Here is a 21,514-nt window from a genome sequence, read left to right on the forward strand (position 1 = left end):
AAATAATCATGACCCTTGGGCGCGCGACCCCCAAGGGAAAAGAAAAGGCTAGGTGGCAAAATCCGGGAACATAACACCGATATGACGGAAACTAGGGCGGCAAGAGTGGAACAAAACACCTGGCATAAGGCCGAGCCTTCCACCCTTTACCAAGTATATAGATGCATTAATTAAATAAGATATATAGTGATATCCCAACAAGTAAACATGTTCCAACAAGGAACAACATCTCCATGTACCAACAAGGAACAAACTTCAATCTTCACCTGCAACTAACAACGCTATAAGAGGGGCTGAGCCAAGCGGTAACATAGCCAATCAACGGTTTGCTAGGACATGGTGGGTTAGAGGTTTGATATGGCAATTTGGGAGGCTGACAAGCAAAAGGTAGGCATCATAGCATTGGAATGGCAAAAGAGTGAGCAAACTAGCATAGCAAAGATAGTAGTGATTTCGAGGGTATGATCATCTTGCCTGAAATCCCGCAAAGAAGAAGAACGAGTCATGAGGAAGACAAACAGACATAGACGAACGGGTCCTCACAACACGACGTTAACGGAACCAACCAGGAGAAGCAACACCGGAAAAGAGCAAACAACATAGTAAACAACCAACGCATAGACATGGCATGATGCACAAACAATTATGATGCGTGTCCGGTTTAATGAAGCATGGCATGGCAAAGTGCACAAACAACACTACAAGTTAAGTGGAGCTCAATATGCAACGAATTGCATATTGACGAAACACCACGTCAATTATTTAGTTCTCTCTTGGTTAGGTAGTCAACAATATTAAATGTTGTTAAACATGGCAAGAGGGGAAGCATGATGAAACTATCTAATCTAGGCAAGTTAAATGAGGCCGGAACAACAAAACAACAAGTCCGGAAACTCCTCATGTGCATAAATTAGATTTGGTACTGTTCTGCCCTAAGCATTATTTTAGGGTTGTTTAACATGCAAATAAAGGTCACCATGTTAAACTAGGCATTTTTCTACCCCATTTACATATAGAGTTTATGAAAATCGGAGTTACGGTTAATTAGCTATGAATTAAATCATTTTAGCGTGGCATAGGAGCAAATTAATGCAAACAACATTTTAAATATTTCAAACATAGATGAAAGTTGGATATTATTAATCTACACAAAATTCTGAGCAAGTTTCATATATAACTTATTTTAATCCGATGCACGGTTAGTGAGTTATTAAATGCATGAACTAGGGGGAATATTCTGCAAAACTGCAATCTCTGGAATATTAGACAAAATCGCAGGACGAGAAAAAAAACATGATCGGGCTGAAACTGGGCAAGCCCAACAGAGAAAAAAAATAGAGGAGGGGGCGCTGGGGGTCGGCTCACCCTGGGCCTTAGCCCATCTGCAGAGAGAAGCCGGCGGATCTGGCGAAGGAAGCTGGGGAGGAGGCCGAGCGAGGCTGGACCGCGGGGAGGACGATTGGGCTGGCCCACGTGGGCGCGGTCAACGGAGGGAGCTGGGCTGGATGCGGGGGCGTGGGCGAGCTGGGCCTTCGGGAGGGCGCGGCCCATGCGGAAGGTCGACGGCGACGAGAGGAACCAGCTGGATCAGTTCCTCCCGATCCATGGCGATGGCGGCGATGGAGGATTCCGGCAGGGTGCGGTGAGGTAGGGAGGCCAAGGAGCACCGGATCCGGCGGGGCTCGGCTCCCCGGGGCCGGATCGAGGCAGAGGCGAGCTGAACGGCGGCTGGGAAACAAAGGGGCGATGGGGGCGGACTCCGGCGAGGGTCGGTGATGACCGGAGCCAAGTCTGGCACTGCACTGCGGCGGCGTTCCGGCGAGGGTCGGTGGCGGCGCGAAGCGCCCGAGGCGGCGGGGACGAAGGAGACGCGCGGTGGGGAGCCTCGGGCCCGGGAGGGCCTGCGGCGGGCCTCGCGGGCTCTACGGCGTGGTGTGGCGAAGTGGGCACCGAGCGGACAGATGGCGCACACTGGTTGGCTAGCGGCGGCGGCGAGGTGACGTGGCAGCCTCTGGTTGGCTGGAGCGGCGTGGAGGGGCGCAGACATGTCCGTTGAAGGTGGGGATTTCGTCCGGCGGCGCGGATCTGAGAATTTTTAGGATTAGGGGAAGAATTAACCGCGAATTTCGGAGGGGGGTTGTATATATAGGCATAGAGGGAGCTAGGAGAGTCCAAATGAGGTGCGGTTTTTGGCCACGCGATCGTGATCGAACGACCGAGATGATGGAGCAGAGTTAGGTGGGTTTTGGGCCAAATTGGAAGGGTGTTGGGCTGCAACACACACGAGGCCTTTTCGGTCCCGCGGTTAACCGTTGGAGTATCAAACGAAGTCCAAATGGTACGAAACTTGACAGGCGGTCTACCGGTAGTAAACCAAGGCTGCTTGGCAAGACTCGGTCCAATCCGGAAATGTTTAATCCCCACACATGAAAGAAAGGTAGAAATGACCACCGGAGAAGAACGAAACGCCGGATTGCAAAACGGACAACGGGGAAAATGCTCGGATGCGTGAGACGAACACGTATGCAAATGAAATGCACATGATGACATGATATGCAATGCATGACACGCATGGAATGAAAAGGCAACACCAGCGAATAACTGAACGACACCTGGCACATCGGTCTCGGGGCGTTACAACACTCCACCACTACGAGAGGATCTCGTCCCGAGATCTAGAATGGCACCGAAGGGAAAACGGAAGAGAAAGAGAAGCGGTAAACTAAGTTGCTTCTTGACAAAAGAGTAAAAACAAAGAACCTTGAAGAGGTTAATCCATATCGAGAAAAGAATACAATGGAGATGAATGAAGTTGAACGCACTCCGGTAGGGAAGAGGAAAACAAAGAATTACAAATTTGGGCAGCACTTCGTTTGAGAAGGGATGCAAAACTTGATAAGATGAGAGAACTTGAAAAGAGGGCACAACACTCCGGTTAAAAAGATAAGGATGAAAAGAACACGATCTTAGACAAACGAGATGATGGGTTGAGAAGAGCAACATCAATAGACCTCCGGGAGAATAGAATAGAAGTCAGATCGTTACAATAGGAGAATGCAGAAGAAAATGCCAACATCTGCCACAAAAGAGCTCGACAAAGCATCTTCAGAAGAAGGGTCGAACGGAATTGTTGGAACACCAACAATGAAAAGAATAAGCTTGATACGGTCTTATGGAATACATCTCAAATTATGAGGTGACAACCTGCCACTCACGGGAAAAAGAGTTTGATTGGTAAGAACAAGGAGATGAGAACTATATCACCGGGAGGATAAATGAAGAACGTGGGTCATTTATGAGCACCATAGATAGCAACAGTCCTTAGGGAAAGCTTAAGGTGAAATATAACCCAAGATAGCTCCAATGACGAGATTGATGGATTTAAAATATCTCATTCATGACAACATGTGAATCATGAAACATGAATTCAAAATATCAAGAATGACATAATACCACCTCCAATGATACGGAAGAAAGAATTGCACTCCGGATAGCAAGATGAAGAAAGCTTGAGCTCCTTTTGAAAGGAATCTCAATGAACACTTGGAGAAAGAATTAAATCCTTGATGAACCATCATGTAGAACCTTCATGAAGAACTCCGGTAACCAAAAGGAATGAAAAGAAAGAGAAATTGAAAACACAAGGTGAATCCTTGCAATGATTTAGGTGGATCTCCGTGATAATATAATTGAAAGAGGTTGGAACTCCGGAAAAGAAAGATGAGCTATTGAAACCAAGAATAAGTATGATGAGTCACTCCGAAAAAAAAAGGGGAATTGAACACACTCGATGAAACAAGAATAAGAATTATATTATGTGTATCCTTCGCCAATTAAATTGATGACAATCAACGGATTTGGCCTATTACTTATTCTCATAGAAAAGATTAAGAGAGATATAACATCAGACTTGGGAAGGTATCGAACGAACCACCGGAAGGGTTGAAACAACGAATAAATTGATATGATAAGAAAGAAAAAGAAATCTTGAACGAACCACCGTAAGAATTAAAAATGCTCGAAGTAGGGGTGCATCACCGGTAAGAATTTGCAAATGAACGAAGGTGCTTGAGACAAACTAGATACATGAGAACGAAGGGATCACGAACTGAATAGAGAATATTTGAATGATGCACCGGTAGGATTGGAGAATGAGGGCTGAAAACTGAGAAAGAATAATTATGAGATGATGGGCTCCGGAGAATCAAACTGAAAATACTCTGAATTACTCCGGATGGTTGAGAAGAATTCCCACAACTGAAACAATTATGAGAGAATAGCAACAAGCTAGCACCACGAGTCTTGAAGAGAATGGAGCAAGATTAAAGAGAAACTCTTCTTCGGTCTTCAAAACGACGAGAAACACCACCATGAATTATTTAGACACTCCGGAAGAATCAAAACGAAGAGGTTGAGCCAATTATGAAAAGAATTTGAAAAAAATCTTGGAGGAAAACATATGACTGATGACAATTCATTCTTACGTCAAACTTCGAAAAGAATTTGAGAATACCTCCGGGAAAATAAGAAGAGTCAGGTAAGATCCTGGGAAAAGACCTGTGGGTTAGGGCCCACTCAAAAGAAACACCGTAGAACGATTTGAAAGAGAGGTTGCACCGGTTGAATAAAATGACTTGAATGAGATAACAACCTCGAAATAGGTTGAACGAATCTTGAATGACAAGACGAGCCTTTTGAGAAAGCTTGAGCACGCCGGAACAAATGAATAGTGAGAAGTGAATTATTATGAGGTGCACCGGTATGAGAAGGCATTGAAATGAGGAAAGGGTAAGATCACCAAAACTTGACTTGAAACCACCGGAGAAGATAAAAGAAACGAAGAATGATGAGCTAGAAGCTCCGTTAGTATCTTTATGAGAATCACCGGATACGAATATTGAAGGAAAAGAATGGAGAAGTCTCCCAACAATAACAGGATACTTGATTGAGATATATGAGTCCTCGGAGAAAAGCAAGGGAGGGAGGGTGGGAAAAACAAAGACAATTTGGAATAGATGAAACGAACACCGTTGAGAAGAAGTGATAATTGATCTTGCGGGAGTTGAAATGATCGGATCCACTTGAAGAGAAACACGCCGGTTGAAAAGAAATTGAAATGACAAACTCGATGATCGAGAAGGATTAGTATTCACATCGGAGTATGAGAACACCGCTTAGAGAAGGTATGGAATCAACACTTGACTTCGAAGCTACTCGAATACCACAACTCAAAACAAAACAAAGGATTGGCTTGCAGAATAAGCCGGAACAAACATATGATAGAGATTTCGTCCGAAGTTTTCGTGGTGGGGCCTACACGGGCTCGATCGTACAACACCATCATGTGCAAGGCAGTGCACATGACATACGAAGCGTCTCCGAGTCGGCATAGCCAAGGACTCTTTAAGACACAACGAGACCACTGTAAAACCGACCGTGAATAGGCGGACCACTAGACGTCGAACCCCAATGTCATATCATACATCTGTCGAAAAGAAATTCTAAGAGCTACTTGAATTCCCACCTATGAAACTCCCAAAATTTTCTGGTTATGCAATCAGGTGTTGGGGATATAGGGGAAGCATAATATCTCACCCAAAACTAGCAATTCCTACATCCAGCTGTATCCATCCTTCAACACATAACCAAGAAATCTTCGGAAATCATCTAGCTCAACCTTCGAAAAGCATCCGTTATACAAGTTATGGCGATACTCCCGAACTCCCGCCCCAGTACTGGGTGGGGTCGAGGTTATCTCACCAACGAACTGCATAAAAGAGATTTTCGATGTCGGCGTACTAAACTCAGGTATTCCAGAACTGCAATGATAAAATTATGATGACAACACCTCAGAGCTCAACTCCCCGGGACACTTCCACTAAACCCCTGACAGGAGGCACCAATACAATGTTCTCATCATAAAACCATCAGAACGATTCCAAGATACCCGCGTGATCCTAAATTTTTTTTAGTGAAATTTGAGAAGAGAAGAGTCAAAACTCTACGTCAGGATGCCTTACCAGAGCGATGAGGAGACTGGGAAGTAAAAAGAATTCCTAAGCTCTCCGATATATAATTCCTAAATGACTCAAAACATTTTCTGATACCAACTTGTAACACCCTCGATGCGACTATATCTCCCACGTGTCGAGGCACGACTTAGAGGCATAATCGCATTGAAGGCATATGTCGCAAGTGAGGTAATCTTCACACAACCCATGTAATACATAAGGAAAAGAGATACATAGTTGGCTTACAATCGCCACTTCACACAATTACATGAATAAACATTACATCAATCAATACACTCATGGTCCGACTACGGAACCAAAATAAAAGAAGAACCCCAAATGCGACAAAGGTCCCCGATCGACCCCAACTGGGCTCCACTACTGATCAACTAGAACGAAACGACACAAAGGACAAGATCTTCAATGAGCTCCTCCTGAGCTTGGTTGCGTCATCTGCACGGTCTCATCGGCACCTGTAGGATGGTTTTGGAAGTATCTGTGAGCCACGGGGACTCAGCAATCTCGCACCCTCGCGATCAAGACTATTTAAGCTTATGGGTAAGGTAAAAGGTATGAGGTGGAGCTGCAGCAAGCGACTAGCATATATGGTGACTAACATACGCAAATGAGAGCGAGAAGAGAAGGCAAAGCACGGTCGATAAAAGTATGATCAATAAGTGATCCTGGACTACCTACATCAAGCATAACTCCAACAACCGTGTTCACTTCCCGGACTCCGCCGGAAAGAGACCATCACGGTTACACACGCGGTTGATTCATTTTAATCAAGGTCAAGTTTAGGTTTTCTACAACCGGACGTTAACAAATTCCCATCTGCCCATAACCGTGGGTACGACTTTCGAAAGTTCAAATCCCTGCAGGGGTGTCCCAACTTAGCCCATGACAAGCTCTCATGGTCAACGAAGGAATAGACCTCCACCTGAGACGTTCCGATCAGACTCGGTATCCCGGTACAACAAGACATTTCGACAGGGTAAAACTAAACCAGCAACACCGCCCGAATGTGCCGACAAATCCCGATAGGAGCTGCACATATCTCTTTCTCAGGGCACACCGGATCGTCCAAACTTCCGGTAGGCCAGCCCAGAGTTGCCCCTGGTGGCCACCGGCGGCTGACAAGTTGGACCAACACTCAGAGGAGCACTGGCCCGGGGGGTAAAACAATGATAACCCTTGAGTCCGCGAAACCCAAGGGAAAAAAGGGTAGGTGGCAAATGGTAAAACCAATGTTGGGCATTGCTGGAAAAGCTTTACTTAAGGCGAACTGTCAAGGGGTTCCCATTATAGCCCAACCGCGTAAGGGACGCAAACTCCAGGAACATAACACCGATATGACGGAAACTAGGGCGGCAAGAGTGGAACAAAACACCACGCATAAGGCCGAGCCTTCCACCCTTTACCAAGTATATAGATGCATTAATTAAATAAGATATATAGTGATATCCCAACAAGTAAATAAATATTCCAACAAGGAACGACACCTCCATGTTCCAACAAGGAACAAACTTCAATCTTCACCTGCAACTATCAACGCTATAAGAGGGGCTGAGCAAATCGGTAACATAGCCAATCAACGGTTTGCTAGGACATGGTGGGTTAGAGGTTTGACATGGCAATTTGGGAGGCTGACAAGCAATTGGTAGGCATCGTAGCATTGGCATAGCAAAAGAGCGAGCAACTAAGCAAGCAAAGATAGAAGTGATTTCGAGGGTATGGTCATCTTGCCTGAGATCCCGCAAAGAAGAAGAACGAGTCCATGAGGAAGACAAACAGACGTAGACGAACGGGTCCTCACAACACGATGTTAACGGAACCAACCCGGAGAAGCAACACCGGAAAAGAGCAAACAACATAGTAAACAACCAACACATAGACATGGCATGATGCCCAAACAATTATGATGCATGTCCGGTTTAATGAAGCATGGCATGGCAAAGTGCACAAACAACACTACAAGTTAAGTGGAGCTCAATATGCAACGAATTGCATATTGACGAAACACCACGTCAATTATTTAGTTCTCTCTCGGTTAGGTACTCAACAATATTAAATGTTGTTAAACATGGCAAGAGGGGAAGCATGATGAAACTATCTAATCTAGGCAAGTTTAAATGAGGCCGGAACAACAAAACAACAAGTCCGGAAACTCCTCATGTGCATAAATTAGATTTGGTACTGTTCTGCCCTAAACATTATTTTAGGGTTGTTTAACATGCAAATAAAGGTCACCATGTTAAACTAGGCATTTTTCTACCCCATTTACATATAGAGTTTATGAAAATCGGAGTTACGGTTAATTAGCTATGAATTAAATCATTTTAGCATGGCACAGGAGCAAATTAATGCAAACAACATTTTAAATATTTCAAACATAGATGAAAGTTGGATATTATTAATCTACACAAAATTCTGAGCAAGTTTCATATATAACTTATTTTAATCCGATGCACGGTTAGTGAGTTATTAAATGCATGAACTAGGGGGACTATTCTGCAAAAGTGCAATCTCTGGAATATTAGACAAAATCGCAGGACGAGAAAAAAAACATGATCGGGCTGAAACTGGGCAAGCCCAATAGAGAAAAAAAAATAGAGGAGGGGGCGCTGGGGGTCGGCTCACCCTGGGCCTTGGCCCATCTGCAGAGAGAGGCCGGCGGATCTGGCGAAGGAAGCTGGGGAGGAGGCCGAGCGAGGCTGGACCGCGGGGAGGACGATTGGGCCGGATCTGGCACGACGGCCCACATCCGCGAGAGGAGGCCCAGAGGCAAGGGCGTCGTCCTCCTCGAGCAGGAGCTCGAGCAGGAGGCAAGGCGGCGGCGGTGGTGGCTAGATCCGGCGACGGGGATGGCCGGAGCCGCGGCGGGCGGCGCCGGATCTGGAAACAGACGGCGGTGGCGGTCCTCCTCGGGCTCGGATCGAGGCCGGAGGAGTCCGGGACGGCGGCGGGGACGCGAAGACTGTTGCTACGGCGCGGCGGCATGAGTGCTCGACGGCGACCGGTAATGGCGGTGGCGGTGCCGGTCGGTGGCAGAATGGGGCGGCGGGCGCCGGTGGACAGGAGGACGAAGGCGCGCCTCCCGGGCGGCGGCGCGAGGAGATGGGCCCACGCGGGCCAGATCTGGTCCCCACGGGCCGGCGGCGAAGTGGGGTGGCGCGCAGGCTGAGGTGGCGGCGTCTGATTGGAGGAGGAGCGACGGTGGGGTGACGTGTCGCGCTCCCATTGGTCGGAGCGACATGGCGGTGGCAGTGGACAAGTCCGGTGCAGCGCAGACGCGTCCGGTGGCGCGGGGAGGAGTGGATCTAGGGTTAGGGGTGGAAGGCACCGCGAATTTCGGAGGGAGGTTGTATATATAGGCATAGAGGGAGCTAGGAGAGTCCAAACGAGGTGCGGTTTGCGGCCACGCGATCGTGATCGAACGACCGAGATGATGGAGCAGAGTTAGGTGGGTTTTGGGACAAATTGGAAGGGTGTTGGGCTGCAACACACACGAGGCCTTTTCGGTCCCTCGGTTAACCGTTGGAGTATCAAACGAAGTCCAAATGGTACGAAACTTGACAGGCGGTCTACCGGTAGTAAACCAAGGCCGCTTGGCAAGACTTGGTCCAAACCGGAAATGTTTAATCCCCACGCATGAAAGAAAGGTAGAAATGACCACCGGAGAAGAACGGAACGCCGGATTGCAAAACGGACAACGGGGAAAATGCTCGGATGCGTGAGACGAACACGTATGCAAATGAAATGCGCATGATGACATGATATGCAATGCATGACACGCAAGGAATGACAAGGCAACACCAGCGAATAACTGAACGACACCTGGCACATCGGTCTCGGAGCATTACAACACTCCACCACTACGAGAGGATCTTGTCCCGAGATCTAGAATGGCACCGGAGGGAAAACGGAAGAGAAAGAGAAGAGGTATAACTAAGTTGCTTCTCTGACCAACGAGTGAAACCAGAGAACCTTGCAAAGGTTGATACCAACTTGTAACACCCTCGATGCGACTATATCTCCCACGTGTCGAGGCACGACTTAGAGGCATAATCGCATTGAAGGCATATGTCGCAAGTGAGGTAATCTTCACACAAACCATGTAATACATAAGGAAAAGAGATACATAGTTGGCTTACAATCGCCACTTCACACAATTACATGAATAAACATTACATCAATCAATACACTCATGGCCCGACTACGAAACCAAAATAAAAGAAGAACCCCAAATGCGACAAAGGTCCCCGATCGACCCCAACTGGGCTCCACTACTGATCAACTAGAACGAAACGACACAAAGGACAAGATCTTCAACGAGCTCCTCCTGAGCTTGGTTGCGTCATCTGCACGGTCTCATCGGCACCTGCAAGCTGGTTTTGGAAGTATCTGTGAGCCACGGGGACTCAGCAATCTCGCACCCTCGCGATCAAGACTATTTAAGCTTATGGGTAAGGTAAAAGGTATGAGGTGGAGCTGCAGCAAGCGACTAGCATATATGGTGACTAACATACGCAAATGAGAGCAAGAAGAGAAGGCAAAGCACGGTCGATAAAAGTATGATCAAGAAGTGATCCTGGACTACCTACGTCAAGCATAACTCCAACAACCGTGTTCACTTCCCGGACTCCGCCGGAAAGAGACCATCACGGTTACACACGCGGTTGATTCATTTTAATCAAGGTCAAGTTTAGGTTTTCTACAACCGGACGTTAACAAATTCCCATCTACCCATAACCGTGGGTACGGCTTTCGAAAGTTCAAATCCCTGCAGGGGTGTCCCAACTTAGCCCATGACAAGCTCTCACGGTCAACGAAGGAATAGACCTCCACTCGAGACGTTCCGATCAGACTCGGTATCCCGGTACAACAAGACATTTCGACAGGGTAAAACTAAACCAGCAACACCGCCCGAATGTGCCGACAAATCCCGATAGGAGCTGCACATATCTCTTTCTCACGGCACACCGGATCGTCCAAACTTCCGGTAGGCCAGCCCAGAGTTGCCCCTGGTGGCCACCGGTGGCTGACAAGTTGGACCAACACTCAGAGGAGCACTGGCCCGGGGGGTAAAACAATGATGACCGTTGAGTGCACGAAACCCAAGGGAAAAAAGGCTAGGTGGCAAATGGTAAAACCAATGTTGGGCATTGCTGGAAAAGCTTTACTTAAGGCAAACTGTCAAGGGGTTCCCATTATAGCCCAACCGCGTAAGGGACGCAAACTCCAGGAACATAACACCGATATGACGGAAACTAGGGCGGCAAGAGTTGAACAAAACACCAGGCATAAGGCCGAGCCTTCCACCCTTTACCAAGTATATAGATGCATTAATTAAATAAGATATATAGTGATATCCCAGCAAGTAAATAAATGTTCCAACAAGGAACGACATCTCCATGTTCCAACAAGGAACAAACTTCAATCTTCACCTGCAACTATCAATGCTATAAGAGGGGCTGAGCAAAGCGGTAACATAGCCAATCAACGGTTTGCTAGGACATGGTGGGTTAGAGGTTTGACATGGCAATTTGGGAGGCTGACAAGCAATTGGTAGGCATCGTAGCATTGGCATAGCAAAAGAGCGAGCAACTAAGCAAGCAAAGATAGAAGTGATTTCGAGGGTATGGTCATCTTGCATGAGATCCCGCAAAGAAGAAGAACGAGTCCATGAGGAAGACAAACAGACGTAGACGAACGGGTCCTCACAACACGACGTTAACGGAACCAACCCGGAGAAGCAACACGGGAAAAGAGCAAACAACATAGTAAACAACCAACGCATAGACATGGCATGATGCACAAACAATTATGATGCATGTCCGGTTTAATGAAGCATGGCATGGCAAAGTGCACAAACAACACTACAAGTTAAGTGGAGCTCAATATGCAACGAATTGCATATTGACGAAACACCACGTCAATTATTTAGTTCTCTCTTGGTTAGGTAGTCAACAATATTAAATGTTGTTAAACATGGCAAGAGGGGAAGCATGATGAAACTATCTAATCTAGGCAAGTTTAAATGAGGCCGGAACAACAAAACAACAAGTCCGGAAACTCCTCATGTGCATAAATTAGATTTGGTACTGTTCTGCCCTAAACATTATTTTAGCGTTGTTTAACATGCAAATAAAGGTCACCATGTTAAACTAGGCATTTTTCTACCCCATTTACATATAGAGTTTATGAAAATCGGAGTTACGGTTAATTAGCTATGAATTAAATCATTTTAGCATGGCATAGGAGCAAATTAATGCAAACAACATTTTAAATATTTGAAACATAGATGAAAGTTGGATATTATTAATCTACACAAAATTCTGAGCAAGTTTCATATATAACTTATTTTAATCCGATGCACGGTTAGTGAGTTATTAAATGCATGAACTAGGGGGACTATTCTGCAAAACTGCAATCTCTGGAATATTAGACAAAATCGCAGGACGAGAAAAAAACATGATCGGGCTGAAACTGGGCAAGCCCAACAGAGAAAAAAATAGAGGAGGGGGCGCTGGGGGTCGGCTCACCCTGGGCCTTGGCCCATCCGCAGAGAGAGGCCGACGGATCTGGCGAAGGAAGCTGGGGAGGAGGCCGAGCGAGGCTGGACCGCAGGGAGGACGATTGGGCCGGATCTGGCACGGCGGCTCACATCCGTGAGAGGAGGCCCAGAGGCAAGGGCGTCGTCCTCCTCGAGCAGGAGCTTGAGCAGGAGGCAAGGCGGGGGCGGTGGTGGCTCGATCCGGCGACGGGGATGGCCGGAGCCGCGGCAGGCGGCGCCGGATCTGGAAACAGACGGCGGTGGCGGTCCTCCTCGGGCTTGGATCGAGGCCGGAGGAGTCCGGGACGGCGGCGGGGACGCGAAGACGGTTGCTACGGCGCGGCGGCATGAGTGCTCGATGGCGGCCGACGATGGCGGTGGCGGTGCCGGTCGGTGGCAGAACGGGGCGGCGGGCGCCGGTGGACAGGAGGACGAAGGCGGCGCCTCCCGGGCGGCGGCGCGAGGAGATGGGCCCGCACGGGCCAGATCTGGGCCTCGCGGGCCGGCGGCGAAGTGGGGCGGCGCGCAGGCTGAGGTGGCGGCGTCTGATTGGAGGAGGAGCGACGGCGGGGTGACGTGTCGCGCTCCCATTGGTCGGAGCGACATGGCGGTGGCAGTGGACAAGTCCGGTGCAGCGCGGACGCGTCCGGTGGCGCGGGGAGGAGTGGATCTAGGGTTAGGGGTGGAAGGCACCGCGAATTTCGGAGGGAGGTTGTATATATAGGCATAGAGGGAGTTAGGAGAGTCCAAACGAGGTGCGGTTTGCGGCCACGCGATCATGATCGAACGACCGAGATGATGGAGCAGAGTTAGGTAGGTTTTGGGCCAAATTGGAAGGGTGTTGGGCTGCAACACACACGAGGCCTTTTCGGTCCCTCGGTTAACCGTTGAAGTATCAAACGAAGTCCAAATGGTACGAAACTTGACAGGCGGTCTACCGGTAGTAAACCAAGGCCGCTTGGCAAGACTCGGTCCAATCCGGAAATGTTTAATCCCCACACATGAAAAAAAAGGTAGAAATGACCACCGGAGAAGAACGGAACGCCGGATTGCAAAACGGACAACGGGGAAAATGCTCGGATGCGTGAGACGAACACGTATGCAAATGAAATGCGCATGATGACATGATATGCAATGCATGACACGCAAAGAATGACAAGGCAACACCAGCGAATAACTGAACGACACCTGGCACATCGGTCTCGGGGCGTTACACCACTATTGATGGATGGCCATGCAGCAGCGTCGTGCTCACCTGCAACTGCAATGGAGTACTAGACGCACAAGGTATGTTGTTGGTGCTGCTTCATGAGCTACCGAGCCATCTAGACGAGCACGCGGTATGAAGGATGCCATTCTCACCACACCACAACCCTTGATTGGGGGCAATTAACTGCCGGCAGAAATATTATAGCAAAGGCAAATCATCTGCCGGGAATTGTTCTACTGCCGGTAAAAGTACTTAATGGCAGATAAACTGCCGGCAGATGTCCAGCAACTAGGGCACTTACACTGCCGGGAACAATGCTTCACTTCTTAGGATAGAGTATGTGCCGTTACAAATGAAACAGGGCACTGTATCTGCCGGGGATTATCATGGGCCGGGCCGAACGAATATTGGCCCATACGAGTGATGGCACGTAAGAGCGCGCGAGAAGCAAAATTTTCGGTCCAAAAGGATAAAATCCCCAAACTCCATCTCAGATCGAAATCCACCGGCCCGTCCACCTCCTCCAAGACCTAGCCGCCTCCTCGACTACCCTCCTCCGCCGCCGCCACCACCGCCGCCCACCCTTCGCGGCTGCCGAGCGCCCTCCACCACATCCCTGTGCCAGATCCATCCCAGACCATGCCGCCGACCACCGTCCACCACACCCCAGCGCCAACTCCCTCACCGACCACGACGCCGAGCACCCTCCGCTGCCCTGACCACGATTCGCCACACACCAGCAACCCCAAGCAGCCAAGCCTCCTCCATGTGTTCTCCCCTGGAATCACCCCCACCAGCTCTGCCGCTTCCAAAAGCTCCTCCCTCGAGCAGCGCCGCCGCTTCCAGGAGCTCCTGCCCGACCAACGTTGATGTTCCAGAAGCTCCTTACCCAAGCAGCGCCTCCTTCTCTAGGAGCCTCAGCGCTACCTCGTCGTCCTCTCCCCCAAGCAGATGCCTGTCCTGCATTCTTTCCCCTGAGTAGGTCTCGGCTACCTCCGCAGCCCAACCAATGAGATTTCTCCGTGTCTTGTGAGTTTGATTAGTCTCATCTCTGTGATTTGTGAGGTATGGTTTGTGCACAGAACAACTGCTATAGTTTTGAAAATTTCTTGAATTGTTACTTTGTTAGATAGAAACTACTCCAAAATAGAGTTTAAAGAAATGAGATTCAGACATTAGACTCCAAATGAAGTGATGGTTTAATTGAATGATTACGTAGAAAATACTCATTGGAGCAACAGTACCAGCTGATATGGTCGTGTTCTGAAAGTAGACCATAACCATACGTGTAGGCTTTTCATAATCCAATATGTTACCTGCAGCTGAGGATTTATGTGGAATACAGATTACTCTATACTTTTATGACCAACTCGTTATTGTTACTCACAGCCTTTTCAGTTCAGGCTAGAACAAGAAAGCCAAAGTGCCATGTTTTGCCCCTAAATTTCATTTTGCATAGTCAATAAATTAGAAATGGCTAGTACGGTAATACCTTTAATAACAGGAATGTGAATTTTGTAAGCTAGCTAGGCCATACATGCACTTCCATCTCTGTCATACAAGTTGGGCAAACTTTGTGTTTGGATATGTACTGCACTAATTGATATAGGTAATTATATTCTTGATGCTACACGAGGTTTGTCTCCTTTTATCGCCTGCTAATTGATGATTGGTGATTATAGTAGGGCATGGATGCTGATTTATTTATTTTTTGCTAAGAGTTTGTATCATGTGCCTTTCTGTTCTCATAGTGAAATGACAATGGTGCCAATATGGTATAAGAATTATGATGCTTTAAATGCTGATAGGGCCATTTACGTCCTCTGATTCGTTGCCCGAGCAGATCTACAACATCCTCTACTTCTTAACTGATGGTGACATTTCTTTGCTATTCCTACAATATAGATAAATGATATTCTACTATTAGTTTTCCATTTCCTGAAACGACACCTTTCAGTTCACTATTCTGCTGTGCTAGATTGCATTCCTTGTCGGTATTGTATTTCTTGTTGCTTGTAGCAGATACGACTGGTATGCATTTTGTTATTATTATTTTCTTTAATAGAAGGCAAGCTGGGGACTGGTCCATTTGCAAAAGCAGCAATGCAACCACAAGCAAGCTGAGGAGGTAATATATATGTTTCTCTTGGCTATTGCTACGTGATACTATTTCTTTGTTGTTTGACTTTGGAAGGAACTAATTGATCCATTTCTGTTCAGATTAATTTCTGGTGTATACTAGTGTAGTATCAGTTATCAGTATATCAACTGCTTATAAGATGCATTTTAATTTTTAAGATTTTGCACCCTATTTCTGTCGGATACTTCTTTCATGGCTACTGTACCAAAATATGTGCATAATACTTACATTGATGACACTTTCTAAATGCAACAGTATATACTTATGTTACAAATAAAAAATAATATATATATTTCTTTCGGAAGTACTATATAATTCTTTAATGCCAAACAGTATATGTCATCTCAGTATCTCATTCAACACCGGCCAGTAAATAACTACTGATTTGAGTCATTACAGAAATCATGTTACAAACCACTAGCTACATAGTACAATGGTACAGATGAAAGGGCACAAATGCTCGCAGCCTTCAGTTTGCCAAGGCATTTCTGTTTTGTTAGCAGCCCAAATATTTAGTAAATACAGTGTGCTTCATTAACATCTCCTCTCCTCTCCTGCTTATGCAAACAGAATGGTCGTTCGGATGGCGAGTGTGTTTGCTTGGGCAATGTTGATTTACATATATTTTGATTATAGAAACCAAGTCATCATACAAAAACCAAAAAAATAAATCCCTTTCTTCTTGAAGATGCCGCCATCTTTCTTCTTCTATTCTGTTCTCTTTTCCTTGCTCCTCTCTTTATGATGCTTCATCTTATACTTTATGTCCTGTTCTCTTTTATTTTGTTCTGCTTGCTCCTTAACAAAAGCATGGAACCAGGAACTGAACAGTTACTCCCCATTAATAGAACCCAAAATATGTCCCTTTTTGCTGCGTTATGTGATTCATGTTAGTAGTGGAATTTGTTGCTTTTGCACAACACGCCACACGTTCAACATTTTGTGCTTGTCTTTGGATAGATATGCCAACTGCCTAGCTGAGAAGCCACTGACTATTACAAGTACATAGTTCTAGTAAGGGACAGTGAATTGTACATGTTCCTGTTTTGTCATATTTGCCCATGGAATATTTTTGTATGCGCAGTGCAAATAATTCTTGTTTGATCAAATTATGTAATATTGCCTCTTGCTTGCTGTGATGATGAAGTGCTGCACATATGGAAGTTTTATTTAAAATCCAACATGTCCAAATTGTTAATGTGTCAGATTTAAAATCTGAAATAAGAGCTCCATTTTGAATTTTTGATCTGTTGCAGGTGCCTCAAAGATACACAAGTTGATCTACAGGCTGCCCTGAAGATTTGGGAGACCTACGACTAAGTTGGTGGAGTGAAATTGTAATAAGCCTTGTTTGTTGAACCTGGAGATATTGGCACGTTTTACGCTCATTTTGTTTTTTGTTTTGGCACATAAGTCACAAGTTTTACTCTCATTTTGATTGTGTTGCACATCCAGAAACATATGTTCTTTTCCTTTTTGTTGCACGTCCTTGTATATTGTTGTCTCATGAATGTATCAAAGGAAAATACATATTTTGTCTATTATGTTTATCGAATGAAGTTTAAGATTTTGGATGAGGCCTATATGTAATGTTGATTGAAGTTTATCTATAAGTTGTATGATCTATCTTGATTGCTTAATCACGCAGTGGTAATACTAAATTATGTATATGTTGCTCAGAACGTTTGCTAGTGAAACATAATGTTATGGCATATAAACTGCCGGGTGACCATATTTGTGCCGGCAGTTTAACTGCCGGTAACTGTAGTTCCTATGCTAAAACCAGTCTGCCGGGAGAAAACAAACTGCCGGGAAATACATGGGTCGTGGCAGAGAAACTGCCGGGAAAAATTTATCTGCCGGGAGAAGTTATCCCCGGCAGCCGTTCTTGTGGCAGTTCTATCTGCCGGGAGAACGGCTCTCCTGGCAGTTTGTCTGCCCTCTTAGTGGCTTTCTCCCGGCAGATTATATGCCATTGCATTAGTGTTGTGGTGTAGTGTCTTTTGCCGCGTCCTGGTCATCACAAAGGTGGTGACGCACTTTGCGGGGCTGTTAGAGACGGAGTCCATCGTCCCACTCCAGCGACGGATAGCGCTCGCCCGAGAGCGCAAACATGGACACAAATTCATGCAAACACGGCCGGATTTCACATAATCATGATGGATTTCATTACATTTACCTTAAATAAGTTGTGCTGGTCCGGAGCTAAAGGTAGAATTAATATACCTAATCTAATTTTTTCGACAAAGATATACCTAATCTAAATGGTCGTCGGCGTCGCCTCGATGGTGGCCTTCATAGGATACAATCGATGGCGGCCTCCCGTGTTCTACTTCTCCTCGATGATAGTGGCGGGCGGGACGTGCTGACCGTCACCTCGTCGACATCCGCGTAGCCATGTAGCCGCGTCACCTAGTCGACATCCGCGACGGCTTCTTTCTCTGCCTACATGGCGCGGCTACACGTGTGTCGACGGAGGATGGCGCAGTCGCAGGCACTAGAGGCGCTATACGACGCGGCGGCGTCGAGGGCAGCAATGATGCCCGTGCCGCCGTGCTCCTCGACAAGCCGGCGTGGAGCAAGTTGGCACTCATCCTCGAGCTGTATTGGAGCGTCCAGCTGCGGAACCACGTGCTTTCTTAGTGCAGCAACTGGCTCCAACGGGCTAGGTGAGGTAGGTGGAGCAGCGAGTTGCCTCGCTCGTAACTGCCGGGCTCAGCAGGCCACCCAGATGGCTTTTATGCCGGAGAACTACTCTTCTTGCTCGTCGGATGCCATCGAAAGAGTGGAGAAAATGGTGGAAGGAGGAGCTTTGCCGGCGTCCCGCACCTGAACGGACGTGTGTGGACGGAGTGGGTTTCTCGCATTCCACGCAGGTTTAAATGTAGGTGTTTGAATGTGGCGAGGAGGCGGGTACAGCTAGGAGTGCAGTGGGCGGCGCCCTCAGCCGGCGCGCCGCTTCAATGGCAGACGCAGTGAGAGGTCGCGTCCGCCCTGACCCCCTTGACCGTGGACCTTGACCGTGTATGTTCGGCTTCGAGGACAACATTATCCTTAGGGCTAGCCATAGTGGGAGTAACATAGATAATAACATAGCGCATTTCAAGAAAAAATTGCTTATGTGGCATGTAGTTAATGAGGAGAGAGGTGTTTAGAGTAACATAATATGTTACTGTAACATCGCGCTTCCCAATAAAAGATGAGCCTACAAGCTAATAAATGAAGCCATCTATGACACTAGTACTATGTTACTTTGCAATATGAAGATAGTAACTTAAACTAGTGTCATATGCATGACACTAGTATAATTTACTCCACACTATGGACCTTGACGGTGTACGTCACCTTGTGTCCAGATCTGAGATGCCACGTGTACCGGATGAATGACTCCAAGTTCGCCCCCCGTGATGCTAGGTGCGAGCCGAGGAACACTATTGGAGAGACCCCCCTCATAATTTTCCTACATTGGTCGTTTGATTCATAGGATAGAATGATATAGGATTTTTTCCTATGAAATTATGTGTTAATTGGCAATCTAGAATCCACTCCAACTTTTTTTCACTTCCTTTGTTTTTCCTGTGTCAAACACTCTGGTTTTTATAGGGGAACACGGTGTTAAGGCAATTGGATTCAAGTGGACATGCCACTCGAATCCTTTATTTTTCCTATTCCTATGGTTTAAGTTCCTACGAATGAAAGAAAAGAAACATAGAGAGTAATTGCTCTAAATGATGTGCGGCTACAAGAGTCGCCTATATTAATTAACCATGCTCTAAAAAGGTGGACCGGCTTTGGCTATAGTACTGTAGTATAAGTTAGTAGGTGACCTTGCGCTTGGCTCTTTGCCTCTTCCGAAAGTCGAACAATGATGATGGTACTACAGTAGTACTTCTAACAATCTGACAACAAATGAACTGCTGCACGTCCACCTCTTGTAAGCAAAGTTTCTCCTCGTGCTACAAGCCACCGCACGCGCGTGGGCGAGGGAGAAGGCATAGTAAGCAAGGTTCTCGTCATTCTGCGAGTTGATGGGACACATCAAAGTTATTTAGTACTCTCTCCAAAAGGGCTGACCATGTCCATGGCTACCATCCCGTGCTCTGTCATTGAGTACGTGCACTATTCACATGCCATCAAGGAGAAAAAATATTGCATAGTACGTACCATCGAAGTGCACGACTCACTTCCGCACTGCTTATCTCCATTTTCTTGCATGACACATGCATCTTGATGCTAGATGTCCCGCGTGTTGGCAAAAGGATGAACAAAGCTCACGTACGTGCCATTGAATGTAAGCCATTGATTCACTCTATGCAATGATCAATAGTTGGAAAATCCAAACAAAACCAGCCATTGGATCAACTCTTTAGCACTCAGATTGTTGTCACCTTACACATCCTATTGCAACGCAGAAACTACCGCGCTATCTGTGAACCATCCCGAACATTCATGCGAAGCCATGGAGACTTGCAGGGCACGTGCTCAGACAACATGTGGGTTCACAACTTCACATGTTGTCGTAGTCAGCTTCCCCATTTCTTTTCTTTACTTTTCTCTAAGAAGTACTCCCTCCATAAACTAATATAATAGTGTTTAGATCACTAAAGTAGTAGTGATCTAAACACTCTTATAGGGAGTACAAGCCTGCCTTGTACACGAATAAATCTTGCTTGCTCCACATACGTACTTGGCAGGACATGGTGTCCAATCACCATTTAGTTACTAATTTTGTGTTACCAAAGAAAACATGTGGTTCATTTTTAAATTAAAGTAGTCAAAACTAGCATGGAGGTAATCAGTCACATTGAACATTCTTTTCTACTAGCAAAAAAGAACATTTTGTTCTGATATATTTGCAAAAAGACATATTCATAATCTCACGTGTTATTGTCAACTACCCAAATGTTAATTTGTAACTATTTAGAGCATGCGCAGTGCTTGATAAGACAGTTTTATCTTAAGCCTGTCACGTAATCTAGAGGAGACATCAAAATATGTTCTAGTAGGTTAGTTTTGGTCTTATCTTTGATAACACGATAAATATTTGGTGAGACAGATTGTTGATAATAGATCATCTATTAATCAAGAGAAGACATGGATTTTCTTATGGTCTCTCTCATCCACCTCATCATTTATCCTAAATGGCAGTCCAATGATAATACCATTATAAACACGTTAAACCGGTTACCATTATTTTCGTTAGTTGGTTGTAATGTTACCTCCGTGGGACACCTAGTTATAGTATATCCAGCAATCCGTATCGCTTCTCACTCCTCGTCCTTATAGCCCGCTGACTGTACCTTATATACACTTGCTCTTTGAGCAAAGGCCTCCCTAAGCATGCATTGATTTCATGGGCATGTTTCTTTCTACTCAATGTTGCGTGCACTTTGAGCATGTTGGCAACTCCACTGCTAGCTTGCTAGCTCATCTTGCAATTGAGGCTAACACATTGTAGCTCTCCTGCAAGGCCCAGAGGTTAATTTGAGAACAAGTACCTCGAGGTTAATTTGACAGACATGCCTTATAGGTTGACGGAAGTCATATCAATTTTTATGGAAAGATGTCGTGAAGTGACACGATAGACCTTCTTTCAA

General features: G+C 46.3%; 1 protein-coding gene across 4 annotated transcripts; it reads left to right on the top strand.

The window, feature by feature from the left end:
* The first annotated feature begins 14,289 nt into the window (after positions 1–14,289).
* On the top strand, positions 14,290–17,500 carry LOC119355691. Of its 4 annotated transcripts, none has more exons than XR_005171659.1 (3): positions 14,290–14,759; positions 15,586–15,905; positions 17,174–17,500. XR_005171659.1 is itself a non-coding variant. In XM_037622537.1 (3 exons), the coding sequence occupies exons 1-3, from the start codon at positions 14,544–14,546 to the stop codon at positions 17,235–17,237; spliced, it is 339 nt and encodes a 112-aa protein (XP_037478434.1). In that variant the 5' UTR covers positions 14,290–14,543; the 3' UTR covers positions 17,238–17,500. The 4 variants fall into 4 exon arrangements, 1 of the variants encoding a protein (XP_037478434.1); XR_005171661.1 differs by having other exon boundaries at positions 15,843–15,905; XR_005171660.1 differs by having other exon boundaries at positions 14,290–14,755.
* The last annotated feature ends 4,014 nt before the right edge of the window (positions 17,501–21,514 follow it).

Source organism: Triticum dicoccoides, chromosome 2A, assembly GCF_002162155.2.
Source record: "Triticum dicoccoides isolate Atlit2015 ecotype Zavitan chromosome 2A, WEW_v2.0, whole genome shotgun sequence".
Lineage (NCBI taxonomy): Eukaryota > Viridiplantae > Streptophyta > Magnoliopsida > Poales > Poaceae > Triticum > Triticum dicoccoides.